We start from the raw sequence: 21,196 nt of genomic DNA, 5'->3' as shown, positions 1-21,196 counted from the left end.
CAAAGGGGCTTTGGGGGCGCCTGCTCAGCGTGGCCCGGCCCGTGCAGGGTTACCTTGGAGGCGGATTGTGTTGACGTATGGCGGCCGGTCCCACCTCTTCCTGTTGGTGTCAGAAAGCCAACTTCACCATATTTAGCAGGTTTGCTCCAGCCTCGCAGAGTTATCTGTCAACCACACCGAGCCTTTTGACACTTATTCTCGGGTAATGCCCGGGTTGTCAGCCGGGTTTTGTCATCGGGATCAAGGCTGCGGGAGACGACGTCGTTCGACGGCCGCTACTTTAGCGACGGGCCCCGCGTCGTCGGCGGATTTTAACGCGATAAATGAGACGTCGTTTGTCATAATTCCAAGTATCCAACTGTCGAGCTAACCAGCAAGCTAATTACTGTCGGAACTCCGACGCGTTCCGCGGAGGGCGAGGGGATTTACGTCGCCCCGGCTTCTCGTCATTTTCACGTCGTGATTCATTTGGACCCGCTGACCCCGCACCGATGATGTCCTGACACCCGCTCGCTTCCCTTCCAGCCACTTTCTCCAGCCTGGCTAGCCGGCTAACTCGGCTAACTAGCAGTGTTCGCGTTAGCTTTCACCGTGGCAGTCGCATCCCATAGGATAGGTTGACCGAGTGCAAACGGGGACGCTTGCGACCCCGGCCGGCAAAAAGACTTTACTGACCCCCGCCCCCAGCGAGACGAGCCTCGGGTAGTTTGCCACTGAGCACTGCAGAGGAGGTGCACTGCCAAAGGAGACGCCGGACTGAAAGGAATCCCCACCTTTGCTAACTGTGATCCGGGAAGTGAACCGGGCACGGACCTCATGAATGGAAATCGGAACTACAGGTACCCTTTACCGTGTCTTAACTGGACCCTGTACTGATCGGTTTGTCGGTATGTGTGGCATTTTAAAAGCGTGAATGGTTGAAACTGGTTAGATGTGGGGAAAAATTGAATTCAATTTTGGAAGGTTTTTTTTCCCCATCTTTAATCTGCAGGTCCTTAAGTTTCGATTTGACAAGGTTAAACCCAGTGTCATTAATGGGATAATGCCCAAAATGTTTTTTTAAAGTGAAATCTCATTTTTCTCCATTTACCAAAAGGTTCTTAAGATATAAATGTGTTTAAATTCCCTGCTCTGGGCAGCAGACAGCATGTGGCACAATAGAATGCTGATTAATAAACAATAAATAGCCATCTTTACCTCTTCTAAGGGCCATAAACATCACAATGGAACAAGTAGTTCAACTTTCATGTCCAAAGGGCTTAGCAAGAAGATGTGTAGAAGAGAAGAGTCCACACAAACCTCCCAGAAAATCATTTCTGTAGTAGGGAGAAGCAATTATTGGCCATAGTGACAGCTAGCACAGCCCAGGGCAATTAGAGGAGCACGGAAGGATACTAGAGTTCTACAGAACACAAGGGATCTAGTCTCCTGCTCTGACGCAGGCTCGTGTCACGTGATCAGAATGTAATACTCCCTTTTAAAAAATTGCATGTGCCTTCAGTGATATTGGGTGTTAGATGTGCCAACGTGTGCCTCTCTGTCAGCAAGCACTGCCAAACGTCCCCCCGCTGTCCCGTCCATGTGAAAACTGCTTTATTGCATTTTCCCAAGGGCGAGCGTCTACATTTGTGAAAAGATGCATTACACGTCAGTGTAACCCAGGCGTCCCTTTCTGTGAGTGATTCATTTTACACTAGAAGCTGCATTCGGAGATGTAAGCGTCTCGAAATTGAGTCATAGAAACATGAGTCATTTAAGTGTTTTTGACATTTAAACTGCCTGAGACGTGTGAGCCGGTAAAAAGGCCCAAGTCAACAGTCCAGCATGCGTCGCCGTTTTTAGCCGACGTGGGGTTTAAATTTAAATGAATGGGTGCTGTGATTAATATGGTTACTTGAGAACTTTTCAATGGTCGTCACGCACTCATTACAAAGCCCCTGGAAATCTGGGTTACCCGCTGTCCTCAGCCTGACCCTATAACCCATTTGGCACTTAAAGATCAGGTCGACGATGTGCTTTGTCAGCAGGTTTTTGAGCTCCGTACCGTGCGGCTTCCATTTCTGCAACAATGTCTGAGTCTCTGCAATCGTTTTAAGCTCATGTAGTCACCAAAACAGGTAAAAGTTGGACCTTTTGGCATTTTCTCGGCTGGAACGGAAGCGAGATTCTTACACTGTTTTCCAGCTACTCCTCTCCTGTGTGACATGTGATCCAGTAGTTAGTTTTTCACTGTGTCACTGCACCATCAGGAGGGGGTCTCTGCCCCTAGTGCGCTCATTTGCCTTTGTGCTTCTCTGGTGAAAATTCCCACTGTTGGTAAGGGGATATGGGGTATTTTCCCAGTAATAGAGCACCAGTAGTCTTGAAAAAAGACTAAAAAACAGGTGGCAAGACTGAGGCGTTTACAACAGACGACAGCTGCCTTTGAATCGTGAATTTCAATATTACAATTTGACAATTTCACTTTTTACTTTACATGTCTTTTGACTGAAAATCTGAAGATCCTTTTTTAATTCCATTAGATTTAAACTTTAAATGTTGAATGTTCTAAGGAGTATGTAGAGCATATTGAAATCTTGAATTGACTGCATTTATTCGGCACTTTTTTCTACCAAAGCTCTGTCCGTTCCAAGTCTGCATTCACCCATTCACAATAGTGCTCACATGCACCACCAGGCCATGAAACCTGCTCATCTGGAGGAGTCTCCAGTCATGGATGTTCTGTGTCAGGAGCTCAGGACCCATCCCTCATGTCACATTAGCCTTAGTTGCCTTAGCATGTTGGGTTTTATTAAACAGTGTATTTTTTTTAATAGAAGATAAGTAAATAGACCTTGTTAATGTTCCTCTTCATCGACCAATATGGCTTGATCAGCCTCCAAAATCATGTCTAGAGTTTCACCTAAATCTAAGCTTCAACTACTAGTTTTGACAAGCTATAAACACTGTAAACGGAGCCTTGCCTGGGTAGCAAGTTAATGGATTATTGCTGTAGGCATCATTTATATTTACTGTATTTCCTTCCTTCTGTCAATATCTGAGTCATGTCGCCCTTCCACACACATTCCTGATTTTCCCGCTCTTTTTAACTTCCCCCAACACACGCACACACACACACACACTCCTCTACCATCACCCCTTCTTTGGTTATTGGGTTTTTTTTATCTGCTCTGGAAAACTCTGTCATTCTTCTTGTAGATTTGCCATCTGTTGATTTCCTAGACTGTGGGGTCAGTTTGTTGGAATGTCCCTGTACTTGGTTTGCAGTCTCAGCCCATAATACTCAGTCCTGTCAATCGGACAGTTAACAAGTGACCACTGCCACCAGCAATACCATCCAGCAAAGAGGCTAACCCTTAGCCCATTATACCTGGCTTCCATGGAGATGCTGGTTTTTTAGTAACAAACAAAATTCCCACGGATGTTTGTTTCCTAATCACTTTTGCACCTTTGCTATTGGCCTGTCTGTTTCTTTTCTGATTGATTTATTTCCTGAATAAAATGTATCGTTTCTTTCACTCAGATCAGATATATAATACTGTGCACTATTTCCCTTTATGATGAATGATAGTTTATTTTTAATCGTCTTTAACCACACAAATTTCTTTACATTCATTTCTGTAGGTCTGCTCACAGGGTGCTCATTAGGAATAACCAATTATACACATTATGTGAAGAGATTCCAGCACGTTGGCTTTAGGGTTTGGGTCGGTTTGGGTCGGTTGGGGTCGGTTGGGGTCCGTGACCATCCTGTCATTGGAGCGTCCACTCTGCCCAATTTCTTTTTTGTATAGAAGAACAAATATTTAATTTTCTGTTCTTTTAACCCTTGTCAGCATTGCTGTTAGACAAAGAAGCTGATCAAATCAAGTAAAAAGAGCCTTTAATACATTATTCACAGCTATTTACATGCTATTATTGGCTACAGTGGCTTATAATGTTACTGCTGATATAGAAAGCTGTATTTAAACACTAATAGGACCTCTATAGTTCACCACTCATCATAGTAGTTTATTACAATTAATTCAACTGGATTATTTCAATTTTTTTTAATATTAAACTCTACATTTTAGTGACTGACTAAATAAATGACAGATGTCTTCTACTCCTATTATAATATGTGATATATATATATATATATATATATATATATATATATATATATATATATATATATATATATATATATATATATCGTGTGTGTATATATAAATATGGTTTTGAAGGATATGCAGTATTCTGTTTTCAAAATATCAAAGTTGTTGCCTTTTCCCCACCACTGTTCACACCAAATTTAACTCAAATCTCACCATATCCCCATTGTGAAATGTTCATCTGCACATTTGCTGATTCACAGTGAATGTAAAATCATTCAAAGATGTTTTTTCCTTCCATCCAGTCACAATTTTCAAGCAGTGCTGGAGTCCAATTGCTTTCTCTTTGTCAGCTGTTTCACACATGCACTGAAATTATCCAGAGGAGGTCTGTTTTAGAACACAAAAGTCTTCATTTGTTTGACCTGGACTCGATTCTCTTGGCCGTAGAGTCCTCACTCCAAGTGAGCTCATGCTTGAAGACACGTTGAAGACCTAGCCATCTTATAGTATCCTCCATTAAGTGTTGATATAGCTCCCTGGCTCAGATCCAGGAATTATGGATCGTTTTCGTCGTGTAGAGTGATGAGAGAACATATTTGGTCCGTCCAGCCCCTGCCTAAAACCATCCAGGATACAAAGACCCTCATGCTATTATTGGAGAGTTTGATGTTTCAGCAGATTGTCTCATAGGGTTTGGATCAAACTGAAAACAAAAAAAAGTAGCAGCTGCAATTATTTGAGCGTTGGCTTGTTTTGATTGAGATGTATTTGTTAAGGGGCATGTAAACCCTCCGTGACAGCAGCCAGCCAGCCCAAGTCAACAGAGAAAGTCAACAAACACTAGCCTGTCTGCGGTTCTGCTCAGCTTCATCCACAAACAGAGGCCGTATGACCTGATTTAACATTTTCTAGTCAGCAGTTTGACGCTACATTATTGATTAGTACACTATTATTTGTGCGTGGGTAGCACTCTGGAGTAGTGGAGGCAGGGCCTGGGGTGCGTCATTCCTTCCCCGGCAGATATCGCTCCGTCTTTGCATGTGCGTGTGCTCCTCGGTTCTGCGTGCCGTGACTAACGCCATTGTGCCTTCACGCTGAACTTTGGCCCTGTTCCCAAAGATCTGGCCTCTCTGGATTAGAAACATAACAGCTGTATTGTGTGTGTTCTTGCATATACGTGGACATGTGCACTCATTAGCAGTGTGTGTGTGTTTGTGCTTTGAGGGATGTGGCTGAGGTTAGCAGGGACTCATCCGAGCTTCTCACTATGCCTCCTATTTGCTTCACTGGCCGCTCTACACACTGCGACTATGTTGTGCTGGATGGCAGCTGAGAGAAGTTATTCATATTTACTGTTGCACGATGTTCATGCTCTATGAAACGCGAAATTATTTTGAGATTTAATTTACTCTGTGTCTTTGGCCTAGTAAAACTCAAGAGTTGTGAAATACGCCACTTAATGTATATGATTGATGTCGCACACCCTTAATTTTAGGGGGGGGTTGTTGGAATTTGGTTGAATCCATTCTTCCCTCTGCCTGAGAACCGTCCTCTGTGCCATCGGCTGCAGCACAAGCCCAAACCATGATCCATCCATCCCCATGCACAACAGTTGGACAGGGGTTGTCTTCACCAAATGCGATGCCCTTTGTTCTCCCAACTCACCTTTGGTCATTTTAGCTTGCAACCAGCGTTCTAACCCCGTCGGGTGACAGGACTGGTTTCCAAAATGTACAAGGCTTTTGGAGATTGTGCTTTTGCCAAATTCTCATGCTGAAATTTGTGGCGAGGACACGGGAGAGGCCATATTTGTACAGGTGTCACTGAACAGTTGAACAGTGTACCACAACTCCAGAGTCTGCCAAATCTTCCTGGAGGTTTTTTGCACTCAAATTTTGGTCCCGACTTCTTGCTTTTCTAGCGATCCCATGAGCACCTTCACTGTTCCTGTCCCTCTTACTTTTCTTTTCTTTATTATATGATGAATGAAGGAAATGGCTACCTGAAAACACTTTGCTATCTTGCCATTATTGTTGTGCAACTGCTTACAGGAGCCCTTAGATGTTGATGTTGTTGGGACAAGATAAGTGGTGTCGGGGTATTTATAAAGGATGCAAATCCGCATCGCCTGGTGTTTTCTGATGATGATAGTAAACCAGCCACAGCCCTAACAGGCTAAAAATGACCTGATAGTTGAAGTTGTTTTAGAGCACGGAAGCCCCAAGGATCTATTTCTTGTGAAAGGTGCTGCTTTCCCTTTTTAATCTGAAATTATACACAACCAAAAATACACTGATGTTGCTTAAAATGTTGTTTCAGAGACAGAGGAAATGTGACGGAGAGAGAGGGAGAGACATATCCAGAAAAAGATGTGTGGATATAAATCCAGGAATCTAGAAAGAGAACCAGAAAAGGTGATCTAGAAAGAGTTCTCAATATAGGGATCCAGACAGAGATATAGAAAGAAGGCTCTAGAAAGGGAGATCTAGAACGAGGCATCTAAAAAGAGTTCGAGGGCCTTAGAAAATGTAGATCTAGGGAGCTATATCTTGGGATGTGAATCGAGGGATCTAGAGATGTAGATATAGGGACTGAGATTTAAAGATTGAAATATGATGATCTAGATTTAGAGATCGAGATATAGGAATCTAGAGTTAGAGATTTAAATCTACATTTCTATAGCGATCTAGAGATGTAGATTTAGACATGTAGGATGTAGATGTAGAGGATGTAGACTGGAGGTATAGAGATCTAGATTTCAGATCTCTAGAAATAGAGATCTAGATTTCAGATCTCTAGATAAGAATAAGGATAAAAGACTTTATTGATCCCACATCGGGGAAATTGCACTTTACAGTGGTAGCCCGTGTTGTACAATACAGAAAAGTACTAAAAGAAAAAAATAATAAAAAGACTCTTATATTATGTACATTGCTATGTACATTGTACAGTATATACAGAAATTAAAATTATTTACAGGAGGAGTGTCGGACAGTGTGAAGAAAAAAAGGTGCAAATAAGATGTGCAAATAAGACATTCCAGAGGTAGGATGATTAGTTAGTGCAAATATGCCAACCCTGGGTTATTGGTGCTACAATTAAGTGTTGTGCATGTTGAACAGTCTGACGGCAGTTGGGATAAATGACCTGCGGTAACGTTCCCTTTTCAACAGTCTGCTGCTGAAGGAGCTGCTTAAGGCCCCCACAGTCTCGTGTCGGGGGTGAGAGGGGGTGTCCATAATTGATGTCAGCTTGGCTAACATCCTCCTCTCACCCACCTCCTCAATGGAGTCCAGAGAGCAGTCCAGGACTGAGCCAGCCCGTCTGACCAGTTTGTTGAGTCTCTTCCTGTCCCTCTCTGAGCTTCCACAGCTCCAGCAGACCACAGCATAGAAGATCACCGATGCCACCACAGAATCATAAAAAGTCCTAAGCAGTGACCTGCACACTCCAAAGGACCTCAGTCTCCTCAACAGATGAAGACGACTTTGGCCCTTCTTGTACAGGGCGTCTGTGTTGAGACCAGTCTAGTTTATTGTTGAGGTGAACACATTGAGGTGAACACACACAGAACAGATATAGAGATATAGAGATCTAGACTGAGATGTAGATGTACAGATCTAGATATGGAGCTGTAGATCTGCACGCAGAGCGACAAACTCATCTCGTTGCAACAGATGAACACAGACGTGTTTGCTTCACACTCTTCCAGTCAGCAAGTTGCTACACTGCTGAAACCTCTCAAACTCCTACAAGCTGTTGAAACGCATGTGCTACCAATTAAGCAAATCATAGTCGCACCAGTTCAGATTAGCCTGATGGCTTTCATGGTATTCCATGTAAAAGAGCTTTGATTTCTGTCAACTCCCTTAAGTGCGACCTCAAGAACTGAGACTCATCCTGATATGTAGGTGAATAGTTATTGCGTGTCCGCTGTAATTATCTGAACAAGCTTTCCTTTACACACACTTGCTGTTTCCTACTCAAAAACCCGGGTTTTCCTTTCATCTTTTGTCTTGAATGGCTTAAATGAGTGTAGATTTGAGGTGGAGTTTGCATTATTCGCTCTGTTTTCTCAATGGTCAGAGTGGGGGAACATTAAGTGTGATTGATTAGGATCACATTAAATATCAAGTCAATTCTGTTTAAGTAAATTCAACATGCCAAGTTGAGCATCCTCATATATTGTCTGCCTGCCATGTGCATGACTGTTCCCATTGGTTTTCAGTCGGCAGTAATCATCATATACAAATGCTGCCCTCAAAGGAATGAATGATGTTGATGTCCTCCAGCCTTAAGGCTTATTATATGGTTATATATGTTGCTCAAGAAGAACAGCTACTCATAATTCATTTGCTCGGATCTGCTTTAAACTTTTCTGTCGACGTTGGATGTTGCACAATCTCAGAATTAGTTGGTGTAAATGTGAAGACTTCAAACACACGTCAGGAACTGAGCTGTTGACTGTATATGGGAACTACACACACTCAGTATACAGTTTATCTGTTATGCTCCTACTCTGATGTTATTACTGGGTTTATCATTATTACTTGGATTATCACTGGACATTATATAGTAAAAACCTTAATACTGTTCAAGATTTTGTCATCTTCCTCCCCTCTGAAGCAGTTGACCCTGTGTTTTTTCCAAGGGGCCCCATGAGAATTACCAAAACAAAGATGTGTGTGGACATTTTTGTGTAGGAGGGACGGTTCTGGTGAACATTTGAGACTTTACTCTCTATTTTTAGTTGACTCTCCTAAACTTAAGCCAGCTCTGTAAATTTAACCCAACCGGGGTAGGATTTGAAAAAGGGAGCCTGACAGAAGGTGCAGGGTTTTAAAGGGAACATGGAAGCAGGAGTCATCATGTGTGCTCTAACCTTGGCTTCTGTTGTGTTGGGAGAGTTTTCTGAAGTGCTCTTTAGCCTGATCCAGGACTCCAGCGTCGCCAAAAGAGTTAAGACTGTGAGTCAGATCTACTGGTGAATCACCCTCAACTATAATTCTCATTTCAGTGACACATTTGTGGTACAGACGAGGAAGTGTACTAGGACACAAAATGTTGAGTGAGTGGAAGAAACCTCAACTAGGCCTTTGTGGGGTTTTTTGCAGTATTACTAATGTGAAAATCTTAAACGCTATATGTTTAATAAAGGTATGGCATCATGGACAAGACATTACAGCCTTAAACTTAAAAGCTAAATGTATGGCTCATTCATTTGCTTGGACTTTTTTCATTTGAAGTGACTCATGTCTGAGACATCTCATGAGTCTAGTGTGAGTTTTTTGGGTTATTTTTACTGGCAACTTAGTGGCAAAACATAGAATGAGTTTCTTTTATTTGGAAGCTCATTTGTCTTGAGCTTTTTCCTGAACAGCGTATATTTTCTGTGGACCAGATGAGCAGCCTTGAGTTGGGGGAGGGGGGGTGGAATCAGCCTCCTCCTCCTCATTTTTTTACAAACAATATAAAGTAGCATATTTATTTCACTTTTAAGTGATTAGAAGTGACAACTGCTGGCTGTCCAAGTTAAATATGCCCCTTGGTTCTGATGTGTGTTGACATCCGTCACTGCAACTCTCTGTAATTGTTAGCATCATGATCCTCATGTATCCTTTTAAACTTTGGTATACGTTTGCTTTCAAAGTAACTGTTCAGTGCACAATTTAGACTGGATAAAGTGTGGAATTGCCTTAGTAAGTGTATGGTCATATATACAATGAATAATATGGACATTTTCAAATAAGCACTGAGACCTACTAGGAATTACTTGTAGTCTATGGTGTTTGTATAGTGACATGAGAACGGTCTAATAGGAGGGTTTCTTTATGTGTGAGACTGACGGATTATGATGTGTTGTTTGATAGAAATGACAGAATTGTCGTTGGGTTTTCTCTTCTCAGGAGCCGTTGGGGCCCAGTCCCTGTTCTCCATGCCTCGACGGCCTGGATATGGCACCATGGGGAAGCCTATCAAGCTGCTGGCCAACTGCTTCCAGGTGGAGATCCCCAAAATAGATGTATACCTTTACGAGGTGGACATCAAGCCTGACAAGTGCCCACGTAGAGTCAACAGGTCAGATCATCCCGCTAAATAGCGATTTCAATGCTTATAAAATAAAACGTTCATTGGAAAACACTAAGGTTGATTCCCAGAGTCCAGTAGGAAGATTATGATGAAGAAGAATTCTAAATGACAAGGACTAACATTGACTCTGTGTTGTACAGGGAGGTGGTTGACTCTATGGTACAGCACTTTAAGGTGACCATTTTTGGAGATCGCAGGCCAGTCTATGATGGAAAGAAGAGTCTGTACACAGCCAACCCACTGCCTGTGGCACCTGCAGGGGTGAGATAAAGATCAAGAAACATCAGAACCTGGACACATTTCTGTCTATTACAGTTTGAATGGAAATGCAGCGATAACCTCAGAAGTTCAGCACTATTTGACCAAAATAATATACATATAGCACATTAAACATACACACAGAGAAAAAATAAGCATTTATGTGTTGCTTTTAAGTGCTTTTATTTGTGATGCCCTCTCCCCAGGTGGACCTGGACGTCACACTCCCAGGTGAAGGAGGAAAAGATCGCCCATTCAGAGTTTCCATTAAGTTTGTTTCTTTGGTCAGCTGGCATATGCTTCATGAGGTGCTGACTGGCCGCAGCATGGCTGAGCCCCTGGAGCTAGACAAACCTATCAGCACCAATCCAGTGCATGCAGTGGACGTGGTGCTGCGACATCTACCCTCAATGAAGTGAGCTGCGAATCATTTTGGTTTTACCTTAGCGTCTGTCAGTGCATTGGGAAAGCAGCGCTAAATAATTTCCTTATCAAAAGTGTACTCAAACCATTATACTTTTTCGCATGCAGATAAATTTAAAACAGAAAATCCAATTCTCAGATGCTCATAAGAATTGATGGTGACAGCAACACAAGACAATCTGGTCCTGGTCCAATCAAATATAGCCAGCATTGTCTCAAAGCAGAGTGTTGTGTTGTGCTGTCTCATACCGGCTTTCAGAGCATTAAAAAGTGTCTATAACTCCTTGCATTTATCCCTGGGCACACCCTCACTGGTGCCTGTAAGAGCAACATATTCACGTTGTCACTGCAGAGATCTCTGAGAGGATATGTGTGCGGCCAGTAGTTATTAATATCTCTCCAAGGGAAGAGTAATACAGGTTTAATGGTGGCCAGGTGCTCTCACCACTCTTCAATTTACCTTTATGTAGCTTTAAGGCTGCTAGGAAGTAGGTAAACGTGACACCATATAAGCAAAGTCGAAGTCCCTTCTACAGTATTCATCGTGTCTTTCATCTTGATCACATGACCTTTGCTGTCTTTATGTAGCTGAACTGTAAATTTTGGCTTTTCTCCAAAAAGGTACACCCCTGTGGGCCGATCGTTCTTCTCGGCTCCAGAGGGCTATGACCATCCTCTGGGAGGTGGAAGGGAGGTCTGGTTCGGTTTCCATCAGTCCGTGCGGCCTGCCATGTGGAAAATGATGCTTAACATTGATGGTAGGGAAAATATTCAATCTTGTTAAATTTTGCTCGAAATTAACGCTGATGCGGTAAAATTGATTTACAAACATGCTTGTATTTCACTGTTGAATAGAGAAGAGTGATGTAAATCTCACATCATGCTAGGTATACTGTATATATTATTTGCACGTGATGAAATGAATGATGTGATGTTTATGGAAAGCTTAGCCACATTCTCTTAGCTCTTGCCAGCAAGTGCAGGCTCGGTCCTATTTCTTATGCTTTTTCTGCGTCGTTGGTCCTGAGGTTGTTCAAATGAGCCAGACCATAACAAAAATATTTTTTTCCCCATTTCTAGTTGAGTGAATGTTGGAGCGAACTTTAAGTGGCTCTTCAAAGGTTACATGATAATTGCATTTTATTCCTGTAAAAATAGAAAAGTTGCAGCACTTATAAAATAAATTTATTCCTAAAAGCATTTCTCATGAAAAATTTAATAAATGTAAACCTACACTATGCACCCTTACAGTCTTAGGAATCATGCTACTTACTTGTGAACCTCATTTAACTAAAGAAGTTACTCTGTCAAAATGAATGGAATGTTTAAGGTGTCTGGACTGATGATTAGTCGATGGGCAGCTCAGGCTGAAAAGCAATCATCTTTGATTAGTACACAACATTGGAGCCCAATTAATCATGATGTCATGGTGGCTGCTCCTGTTGCGCCGGTCATGTTCCATAAATGTCATTGTTTATAATTGTTGATCTGTTGTCTTTAACACAATGGATCCTTGTTGGCACAGACAACCAGCAATTCAACAATGATTGTACACAAAAGTATTTGTTAACAGCTGTCGACATGAAGTCGGTGTGTTTACCGTGCACATTTAGCACTATATAACTTAGGAGACCTTTCAAGACAAGTCATGCTAACTTTGGCACCAAATGCTTGCTGTCTGCCAGAAAATGTAGGTGTTCAGTTCATGCTGCGAGCAAAGATGTGGCACTCTGTTTCGGCCTGTTACAAAAACAAGTTCAAGTTACATTTATATTATGTTATTTAAATAAGAGATATTTATATATGACTCTAGGGATGTTCTTTAAATTCAAATGTAAGATTTGTATGGATGCTGTTGTTCACATGTTACGCAGCATTTTATTTGTCTGAATTTAAGTGAATAAATTCTTAATCTGAGTTGTTTTTTTGAGAAACATTTTCCAGGCAGACCTTTATTTTGTTGGCAGAGTGAGTTGCAATTTAGATTTGATGCAATGCACTGATGTTGTTTGTTATATATTGTTCTCATGTTGTCATATAATTCAAGTATAATTTAGTCTTCTGGGGCAACTTACCTGAGAGATTTGTCTTAAAGTTTGTCTTTTTCCCCTCTGAACAATAATGGTGGTGGCAATGCTACTGCCATCAGTTATCACGATAATGATAGTTAGTATTGTAACACTGACTTGATCTTTGGTTTTTCTGTCCTTGTAGTGTCTGCCACTGCCTTTTACAAGGCCCAGCCTGTCATTCAGTTCATGTGTGAAGTACTCGACATCCACAACATCGATGAGCAGCCTCGTCCACTCACCGACTCTCACAGGGTCAAATTCACCAAAGAAATCAAAGGTAAATCCCAGTACATTGCAAATGTTCAGGTATGAGGATGAGCAGCTGTTCACATTCGAACGTCCTTAAAAACTCCTACTCTGCATATTATATTCACCAGGCTTGAAGGTGGAAGTGACACATTGTGGAACCATGCGGAGGAAGTACCGTGTGTGCAACGTGACCCGTCGGCCAGCCAGCCATCAGACGTGAGTCAGTCTCCGAATGGCAAGGGACGAGAAAACACTGGGTGGAGTCCTTGGATGGGATGTGTGTGGGGAAACATGGACCAAATATGGCACTTTCACCAATTTGCCAGATACTGGCTGATTCATCTGACAGTGATGCAGTCACCATTAGTCATCAGTACAAGAAGTAGCCATTGCAGGTTTTCAGGGATTCATCCAGCTATTCATGGGACAGAATAATGACGATAGTAATCCATTAGTTAAGTTAAATAAACACATTTGATGATAATCATGAATGGTAAATCATGAATCATGTTGTCATGCTATGGCTTTAATTTTACACTTGTGTGATATTTAGTTCATCTGTTCTAGCAGTAAAAATTCTTTCTTTTTATTTGTGTTATTATCACAGGTTTCCTTTACAGCTGGAAAATGGTCAGACTGTGGAGCGTACAGTAGCCCACTACTTCAGGGAGAAGTACAACCTGCAACTTAAATATCCACATTTGCCTTGTCTACAGGTGGGCCAGGAGCAGAAGCACACCTACCTGCCTTTGGAGGTGAGGAGGGGCAAGCATAATATATATATTTTTTACATTAAAATGTAAATGTAAAAATGTAATTCTCACAAAGCTAAAAAAAATCATAGCTCGCAGTACCTTATGTAAAAATTTGTCTTTTCCACCCTTAAATGCATTCCTTTGCTTTGCGGCAGGTGTGTAACATTGTAGCTGGCCAACGGTGCATTAAGAAGTTGACTGATAATCAGACCTCTACCATGATAAAAGCCACAGCTCGCTCTGCACCGGACAGGCAGGAGGAGATCAGCAGGCTGGTAAGTTGTCGATGTTCGTAGGATGGTTACTACTAATTAACATTTTAATATACTTGCAGTTTAGACCTTTTTGTCTACTGTATTTAAGAAAATGCCTGTCATAATATTTAAAGGTTGACATGGGAGAGAAACGTGCTTCTGCTGCCTCTGCAGCGTAGCGTGCATGGGAGATTGACAGACACTATTGTGCTTCTGACCATGATCAGATTAGTGTATATGTTGTGCCTGTTGTTTTGCTATCTGCTCTGAAGAGAAATGACTGGCAGCTTCATTCCAGTGTGAGTGAAACTCACAGTACAGAACAGATTTGCTGAGGTAGATTGACAGCAAAACAAGCATGGACTGTCTATCAGAACTATATTTAAAATTATTTTTTGATGAGAAAGATGTGGCTGTTATGCCAGTTACCCTGATCGGGTACTGTTTAAATTAATTTCATGATGTCACACAGTGCACGACATTACAACATTTCACCTTTTCACAAACCTCTAATGTAGACGATTCAGTCAAAAAAAGAGTTGCAAGGAGATCTTTAGTGTAGGGATCCAACTTAAAGTTTGGAGGAAATCTGAGACACTCAGAGGGACTATTCTTTAAAAAAAATAAATAAATAAACCAACTTTATTTCATGAGGGCTACAGAATCATGATAACGTAAAAGGATTTCACCTTAAAAGAGAATATACATAAATAGAGCTGGTGAGGCAGCAACAGTGTATTACTAGAACAATAAGCATTGGAATACATCTATATGTAGAATAGAGCAGGGCAAATGATGAGGTAATGCTGCTCAGTACTTTACACCTAAGATGCTCATTCTGTCATATTCATCTATTTATCCTGCTGTACACTATCTGAGAAATGATTTCCTCCATGGATGGTCCATAGCACCTGAATAGAGTCAAGTTGTCAAATAAATGTAGATTCTTCTATTAAAGGAACAGTTTACGAAAGTGAAAATGACTATTTATTAAATGGCACCATATTACATAGCTTCAAAATACACTTTTGAACCCATTATATCATATTTTGTTTTAATCTCATGAAAGGAACACTCACACCAAACAGGAATGATGCATCCAGTTTGTTTACAAAGTCAATGCAAACGCATATACGGATGCAGATGCAAGTCGGCCGGTGCAAAAACTGAAACAAGCAGCACGAATCCTGTAATTATGTGGTAGAAGTGAAATTTGCCACATCACCTGATTTGCCTGAAGTTGAATACATTCAACTTTTCAGGCAAATGTGCCTGCTGGTGTGCCAACAGAGTTGAGCTGGTCCACATCACAGCAGACAAGCTGGTGTCGCTGTCTATGGCCACCTGGGGCTATATATTACTTTTTTTCTGTGCAATAAAATAGAGTGGCCATTGCAACAAGACTACTGTAGTCTGCCTACTAAGTTGTGGTGTATTTGCAGCTCTTGGTTGTGATGGACTCCCAATTGGTCGAAGTTTCTTATTTATAATTTTATAAAAAGTAATCTGCATTATCTTGAGTCTTTCCGACAGAACATATTGTGGGTTCAGATATTTATTGCACTCCCAGGGTACTTTGCAGGTGCCTAAAACTTAAGCTTAAACTGTGTAAAGTCATGATGAACCCAAAAATAGTGGAGAGATCCAAAGAAGAAAGGGCGCTGCGCGTTGCTAGTGATACTCGCAAGAAATTCATGTCATTCTTCTTCTATACATAAATGGGTTTCATACAAGGTTCTCCTGAATTAACACGGCCTGTCTGACATTCCTTTGTTCCCATTTTTCCTTTTCCCCACAGGTGCGCAGTGCCAACTACGAGGCAGACCCTTTTGTGCAAGAATTCCAATTTAAAGTGCGCGATGAAATGGCCCATGTGACGGGGCGAGTGCTACCTGCCCCCATGCTGCAATACGGTGGCAGGGTGAGCACAGAGCCCTTTATGGTACCCTTCCTTTAAATCACGCCCATTCTCTTCGTTTGTCTGCTTCGTTTTCTACTTTCGTAGCTCTAACTGTAGTGCCATATTGGTAACTAACTCTCTGTCTCCTGCTTGCTTGCTTGTTTGTTTGTTTGTTGTTGTTTTTTTACAGTTTATGACATATGTGTTGTGGTTTATCCTCAGTGCTGGTATTTTCTATTTTAGATTTAAAAAAAAAAAAAAAAAAAACACAATCTGAAATTTTAGGCTTGGACTTGTTTTTGCTTCTTATTGAGCATCTTACTGAGACTGAACCACAGTGCATATATATATTTATTTATCATTTGTGTAATTGTGCAATGAGGATAACGCCATACTACTTTATGTATAATACACTCATCATTTGATCGAATGAATTATAAATTCTATCGTGTAGAAGCCAAAGTTGCATTTAGTACATATAAAATCCAAAAATAAATGTTCTTTGTGTGGGTTTTGTGTAGATGGGTGCATGCACAGTAATGTTAAGGATGTTTGAACGCGAGCTCTATTAATGTATGAATGTGCTGGCATAATTAAGAGTGCTCGTGGTGTGACTGCAATGTTGTTTTAGAACCGCACCGTGGCCACGCCTAGCCACGGGGTGTGGGACATGAGGGGCAAACAGTTCCACACTGGGGTGGAGATCAAGATGTGGGCCATTGCCTGCTTTGCCACACAGAGGCAGTGTCGGGAAGAAATCCTCAAGTATGACTCATAATGTTTTAGATTATATATGAGTATTTTGCATTGTGGAGATCATTTTTAATTATGCTTGCTCACATTAAGACATGTACGGACTTGTAAAGTTTATTATTTTTGATTACTGTTTTATTCTCCTTGCCTGAATCTTTGTGTAGGGGTTTCACAGACCAGTTGCGCAAGATCTCCAAAGATGCTGGGATGCCCATCCAGGGTCAGCCATGTTTTTGTAAATATGCCCAGGGAGCGGACAGTGTGGAACCCATGTTCAGACACCTGAAGAATACCTACGCTGGGCTGCAGCTTATCATCGTCATCCTGCCTGGAAAGACCCCTGTCTATGGTTAGAAAACATGTTATATTGTATTAGAAACTGCCCAAGTATATTGCAAGATTAAAAAAGCAAAAGGGTATGCTGCTAATCCTGTGTTTTGACAGTTTATACTTTTAAATGTATGTCAGCGTGCGAACTGTACTAAGGCTACTATTGTTTGTGTGGTGCTATCGAGGTGTGTGCATTTTGAATTCAACTCATAACCCAACATCGACATCAGATAAAGGGTTTTAAGCCCACATACTTATTTTGCTGCAATTTTGTCGTGATAAAGACTTATTTGGTTATCACTTCATGCCGTAGTCTGTTTTCTCACAATAATGACTTGCTTTTGTTATCTCAATATAACAAAGAGAGTTTTCTCATTATAAATGAGAATTTATTTCAGATCAACTTATTTCATTATCTAGAAATAACAGAAACCTTTGTTTTCGAGAGAGAATTATCATGTCTGGTCCACCCGATTTTCCTACTTTCAGATGCCGCTAGCTTTAGCTGTAGCCTAGCTGTAAATGACACCAAACTTAAATGAAGTGCACGTTTAGGACCATTTACACCAAACTGGGCTCTGATCTGGCATTTTACCATGTGGGGCACAGCTGGACCAGACAGCGGCATACAAAAGAGAAATAAATGAATGAGAAAACAGACTTTATTATCTTGAGATAACAGACTAGTACTGTGTTGTCACAAGAATGTGGCTGGAAAATAAAAAGTAGGTACAGTAGGTGGCCATTCTCGACTTCCATAAAGGACACCTTAATTTGAATATTTTAACTGCTTGTTGTTTTTTCTAAAGCTCGATCACTGCTTGGTAATTTGGTGCTTTTCTCATCATTCATAGCTGAGGTCAAACGTGTGGGAGACACCCTGCTGGGCATGGCCACACAGTGTGTTCAGGTGAAGAACGTAGTGAAAACGTCCCCTCAGACTCTCTCCAACCTTTGCCTCAAGATCAATGTGAAGCTGGGAGGAATCAACAACATCCTGGTACCTCATCAACGGTTGGTCTTGTTATCCCTATCCTTTATTTAGTGAGAATCTTCAGCGGTACATCGCATTTGAAATAATTTTACATTCACCAATAGACCCTTTCAGTAATTTATTGTAATATATGCATACACGTGCGCTGTTTATAGCTTCACTGTAAATGGACACTGCTGCCAAAATCAGTTAATCTTTCATCTTGCGTTTTTTTTGTGACTTGTTGCACAAAATCGTCCTTTTCTCAAACAATGTGTTAAAACATACAACTCGCACAGAAAACGAGTATAAATGACCTGCCAGAGGTCTTTTTTGCCAGTAAACGAATGCAGCAAGTATTTATGCATATATTAAAAGAATTATTAATAAAGTAATTATCTTTCTTTCTAAATAGTCCATCAGTGTTTCAGCAGCCAGTTATCTTTTTGGGAGCTGATGTTACACATCCACCTGCGGGAGATGGAAAGAAGCCTTCAATTGCTGCCGTATGTTTAACATTGATTAAAACTTTCATTCTTGGTTCTGACACTATTTTTTGAGTCTTTCCTGAGCAAACGCCATCAGCTCTCTTATGTTTATGCTTCCTCGTCTCTTTCACCTCTTTCATCCAGGTGGTAGGCAGCATGGATGCCCACCCCAGCAGATACTGTGCCACTGTGCGGGTCCAAAGACCCAGGCAGGAGGTCATTCAGGATCTCGCCTCAATGGTGCGGGAATTACTCATTCAGTTCTACAAGTCAACCCGCTACAAGCCCACCAGGATCATTTTCTACAGAGATGGAGTATCAGAGGGCCAGTTCAGACAGGTCTACTCTCCTTTTCCTTTCTGAAATGTGCATGTGTACAGGAAAGTGTACAAAGATCTGTAAAATAAAAAAAGATCTGCAAAAAAATTGAATTTTTATTAGTATTTTTGTAAATGATTACAGTAAAAAAAACCATTCTTCTTGACTTTCTTCAGGTGCTGTATTATGAGCTGCTGGCCATTCGTGAGGCCTGTATAAGCCTGGAGAAAGAATACCAGCCGGGCATTACGTACATCGTTGTGCAAAAACGCCACCATACACGCCTATTCTGTGCCGATCGCAATGAAAGAGTAAGTCTCCACCATTTTGCAAATGCAATAAAGGCAATAAAGCGTGTTTATGTTTTACTGCTATTTTTGTTCTGTCCTCATTTTAAATACTTCAAATCAGTTCAGTAATCAGTTTCGGTTCTAACTAAAATTTTCAGCCTCTTAACCCTCGTAAATGCCTTCAATTAAAGCCTTTCAATGAATGCATGAGGGTTCAGTTCAAAACAAGAACAAAAATGCTCCAATGTCATTTTCAGTAAGGCCACTCCTGTACAAAGAATTTGGCTTCCGCTGGTTGATAATTATTGAAAGGTTGTGTAATTACCGGTATGTGCATTGAAACAGTTCTATCTGTTGAGAGCTCTTTTTTTGTCAAGATAACTGACCTTTACTTTGTGATTGTCAGGTTGGACGCAGTGGAAACATTCCTGCTGGTACTACTGTCGATACAGACATCACTCATCCCTATGAATTTGACTTTTACCTCTGCAGTCATGCTGGAATACAGGTTAGACCCCCCCCCCCCAAAAAAAATAATTTGAAGTTTATTGTAGTAATGTTTATGAACCAATATCTTAAAGGTTTGTTTAATGTTTACAAAATTCTCATTTTAGAAATGTGTTTTTTATGTGACATTTTAGTTACATCTAAAGGATACAAGGATTTTTAGGATTTTAATTTTATAGTAATAATGTCTCACGTAAAACAATATCTTGTATTATGGGTGGAACATTTGTGTGATGGTTAGGAGTCAGTTTTAATGACACTAGAAAAAATAAATGATTCTGAGTGCACGTAAACAAGTTCTTCTGCATCAGAGATCCATCTCTGACAAGACACACAAATAATGGCATAAGAAGTTTGTGTAGATTCTTAATCATCCGGGTCCATCCAATTAAGATCTCTGCGTGGACTGGACTTGTTAAGGGTTTGTTAGGATTGCACATGCTCCATAACGCCGTGCTGGCATATGACCCTGGAACAAAAGCAGCCAGGAAAGCTGGCCACAGAAGGCAACGAAGAACTGCACATCTTATCTGCACCATAAGTGATGAGGACTATGATTATGAGACGAAAAAAGCTCTGCCATTATCCATCTTCCTGTTGTTTGAAATGCCAGGCGTCGGACTCTAGCTGTTTATGTGACGATGTAGGTCAACCAGAAAGGGGCCCTATTTTACCAACTAGTGTTGAGGAAGAGCACACGTTCACGTCAGTTATTTGATTTTCTCCAGTGCGTGTAAATTGGCACAAGCAACGAATTCTGTAAAGACAAAGTCAAATTTTAAGCATCGTTAGGTTAAACTGCGCATGTAAACACAGGGCCTCTTTGATGTGAGGCAACGGTCACTGCCTTTGCTGGAGTTTGCATGTTCTTCCCATGTCTGTGACTTCCCTCCACAGTCCACACATGTGTTCGGGGATAAGCAAATTGGTGACTGACTTAGTTGTCAACGTGAGTGTGAAAGATTGTTAGTTTTTATGTTTCCTGGTTGTTATTACATGTTGCCATGGGCTGCTGACTGGCCCAGATTGTAGCCTTGCCTGAAGACAGTTGGCATCGACTCCATCTCCCTCCCGACTCCACTATGGGATAAAGCGATAGCAGTTGGATGGGATGCTATCTTGTATTACGGATATATGTAAGAATATGCCGTTTTTCGTGCAGGGTACCAGCCGTCCATCTCACTACCATGTGCTCTGGGATGACAATTGTTTTACTGCTGATGAATTCCAGCTGCTCACCTACCAGTTGTGCCACACATATGTGCGCTGTACCCGCTCAGTCTCCATCCCTGCCCCAGCCTACTATGCCCACTTAGTAGCCTTCCGTGCTCGCTACCATCTGGTGGACAAAGAACACGACAGGTGAGTGCCGAAAAGTAAAGTCCCTCTCTCTCTTGCTCTATCGCTCTCTCTTTTTCCTAGACTGGATAAAAAGGTTT

At 41.3% G+C, this 21,196-nt stretch overlaps 1 protein-coding gene across 3 annotated transcripts in view; it reads left to right on the top strand.

The window, feature by feature from the left end:
• The first annotated feature begins 61 nt into the window (after positions 1-61).
• The window catches only part of ago3a (argonaute RISC catalytic component 3a), a 31,921-nt gene continuing 10,786 nt past the window's right edge, over positions 62-21,196 (top strand). For 2 of the 3 annotated variants that reach the window (XR_003889059.1, XM_029839228.1), the window contains exons 1-18: positions 62-839; positions 10,004-10,175; positions 10,328-10,448; positions 10,652-10,860; positions 11,490-11,626; positions 13,083-13,217; positions 13,318-13,405; positions 13,797-13,944; positions 14,100-14,219; positions 15,997-16,140; positions 16,730-16,863; positions 17,016-17,200; positions 18,036-18,195; positions 18,570-18,660; positions 18,787-18,981; positions 19,137-19,271; positions 19,657-19,758; positions 20,920-21,119. Coding sequence is in view for 2 of the 3 variants with exons in the window: in XM_029839228.1 (XP_029695088.1) it covers positions 821-839; positions 10,004-10,175; positions 10,328-10,448; positions 10,652-10,860; positions 11,490-11,626; positions 13,083-13,217; positions 13,318-13,405; positions 13,797-13,944; positions 14,100-14,219; positions 15,997-16,140; positions 16,730-16,863; positions 17,016-17,200; positions 18,036-18,195; positions 18,570-18,660; positions 18,787-18,981; positions 19,137-19,271; positions 19,657-19,758; positions 20,920-21,119 (2,495 nt within the window). In the remaining variant the exon portion in view is untranslated. The remainder of the gene's footprint in view (positions 840-10,003; positions 10,176-10,327; positions 10,449-10,651; positions 10,861-11,489; positions 11,627-13,082; positions 13,218-13,317; positions 13,406-13,796; positions 13,945-14,099; positions 14,220-15,996; positions 16,141-16,729; positions 16,864-17,015; positions 17,201-18,035; positions 18,196-18,569; positions 18,661-18,786; positions 18,982-19,136; positions 19,272-19,656; positions 19,759-20,919; positions 21,120-21,196) is intronic. The other variant, XM_011605042.2, reaches the window with a different exon arrangement.

This window comes from Takifugu rubripes, chromosome 7 (assembly GCF_901000725.2).
Source record: "Takifugu rubripes chromosome 7, fTakRub1.2, whole genome shotgun sequence".
Classification (NCBI taxonomy): domain Eukaryota; kingdom Metazoa; phylum Chordata; class Actinopteri; order Tetraodontiformes; family Tetraodontidae; genus Takifugu; species Takifugu rubripes.
Note: the sequence above shows the minus strand (reverse complement) of the source record. Positions and strands in the feature narration are given on the sequence as shown.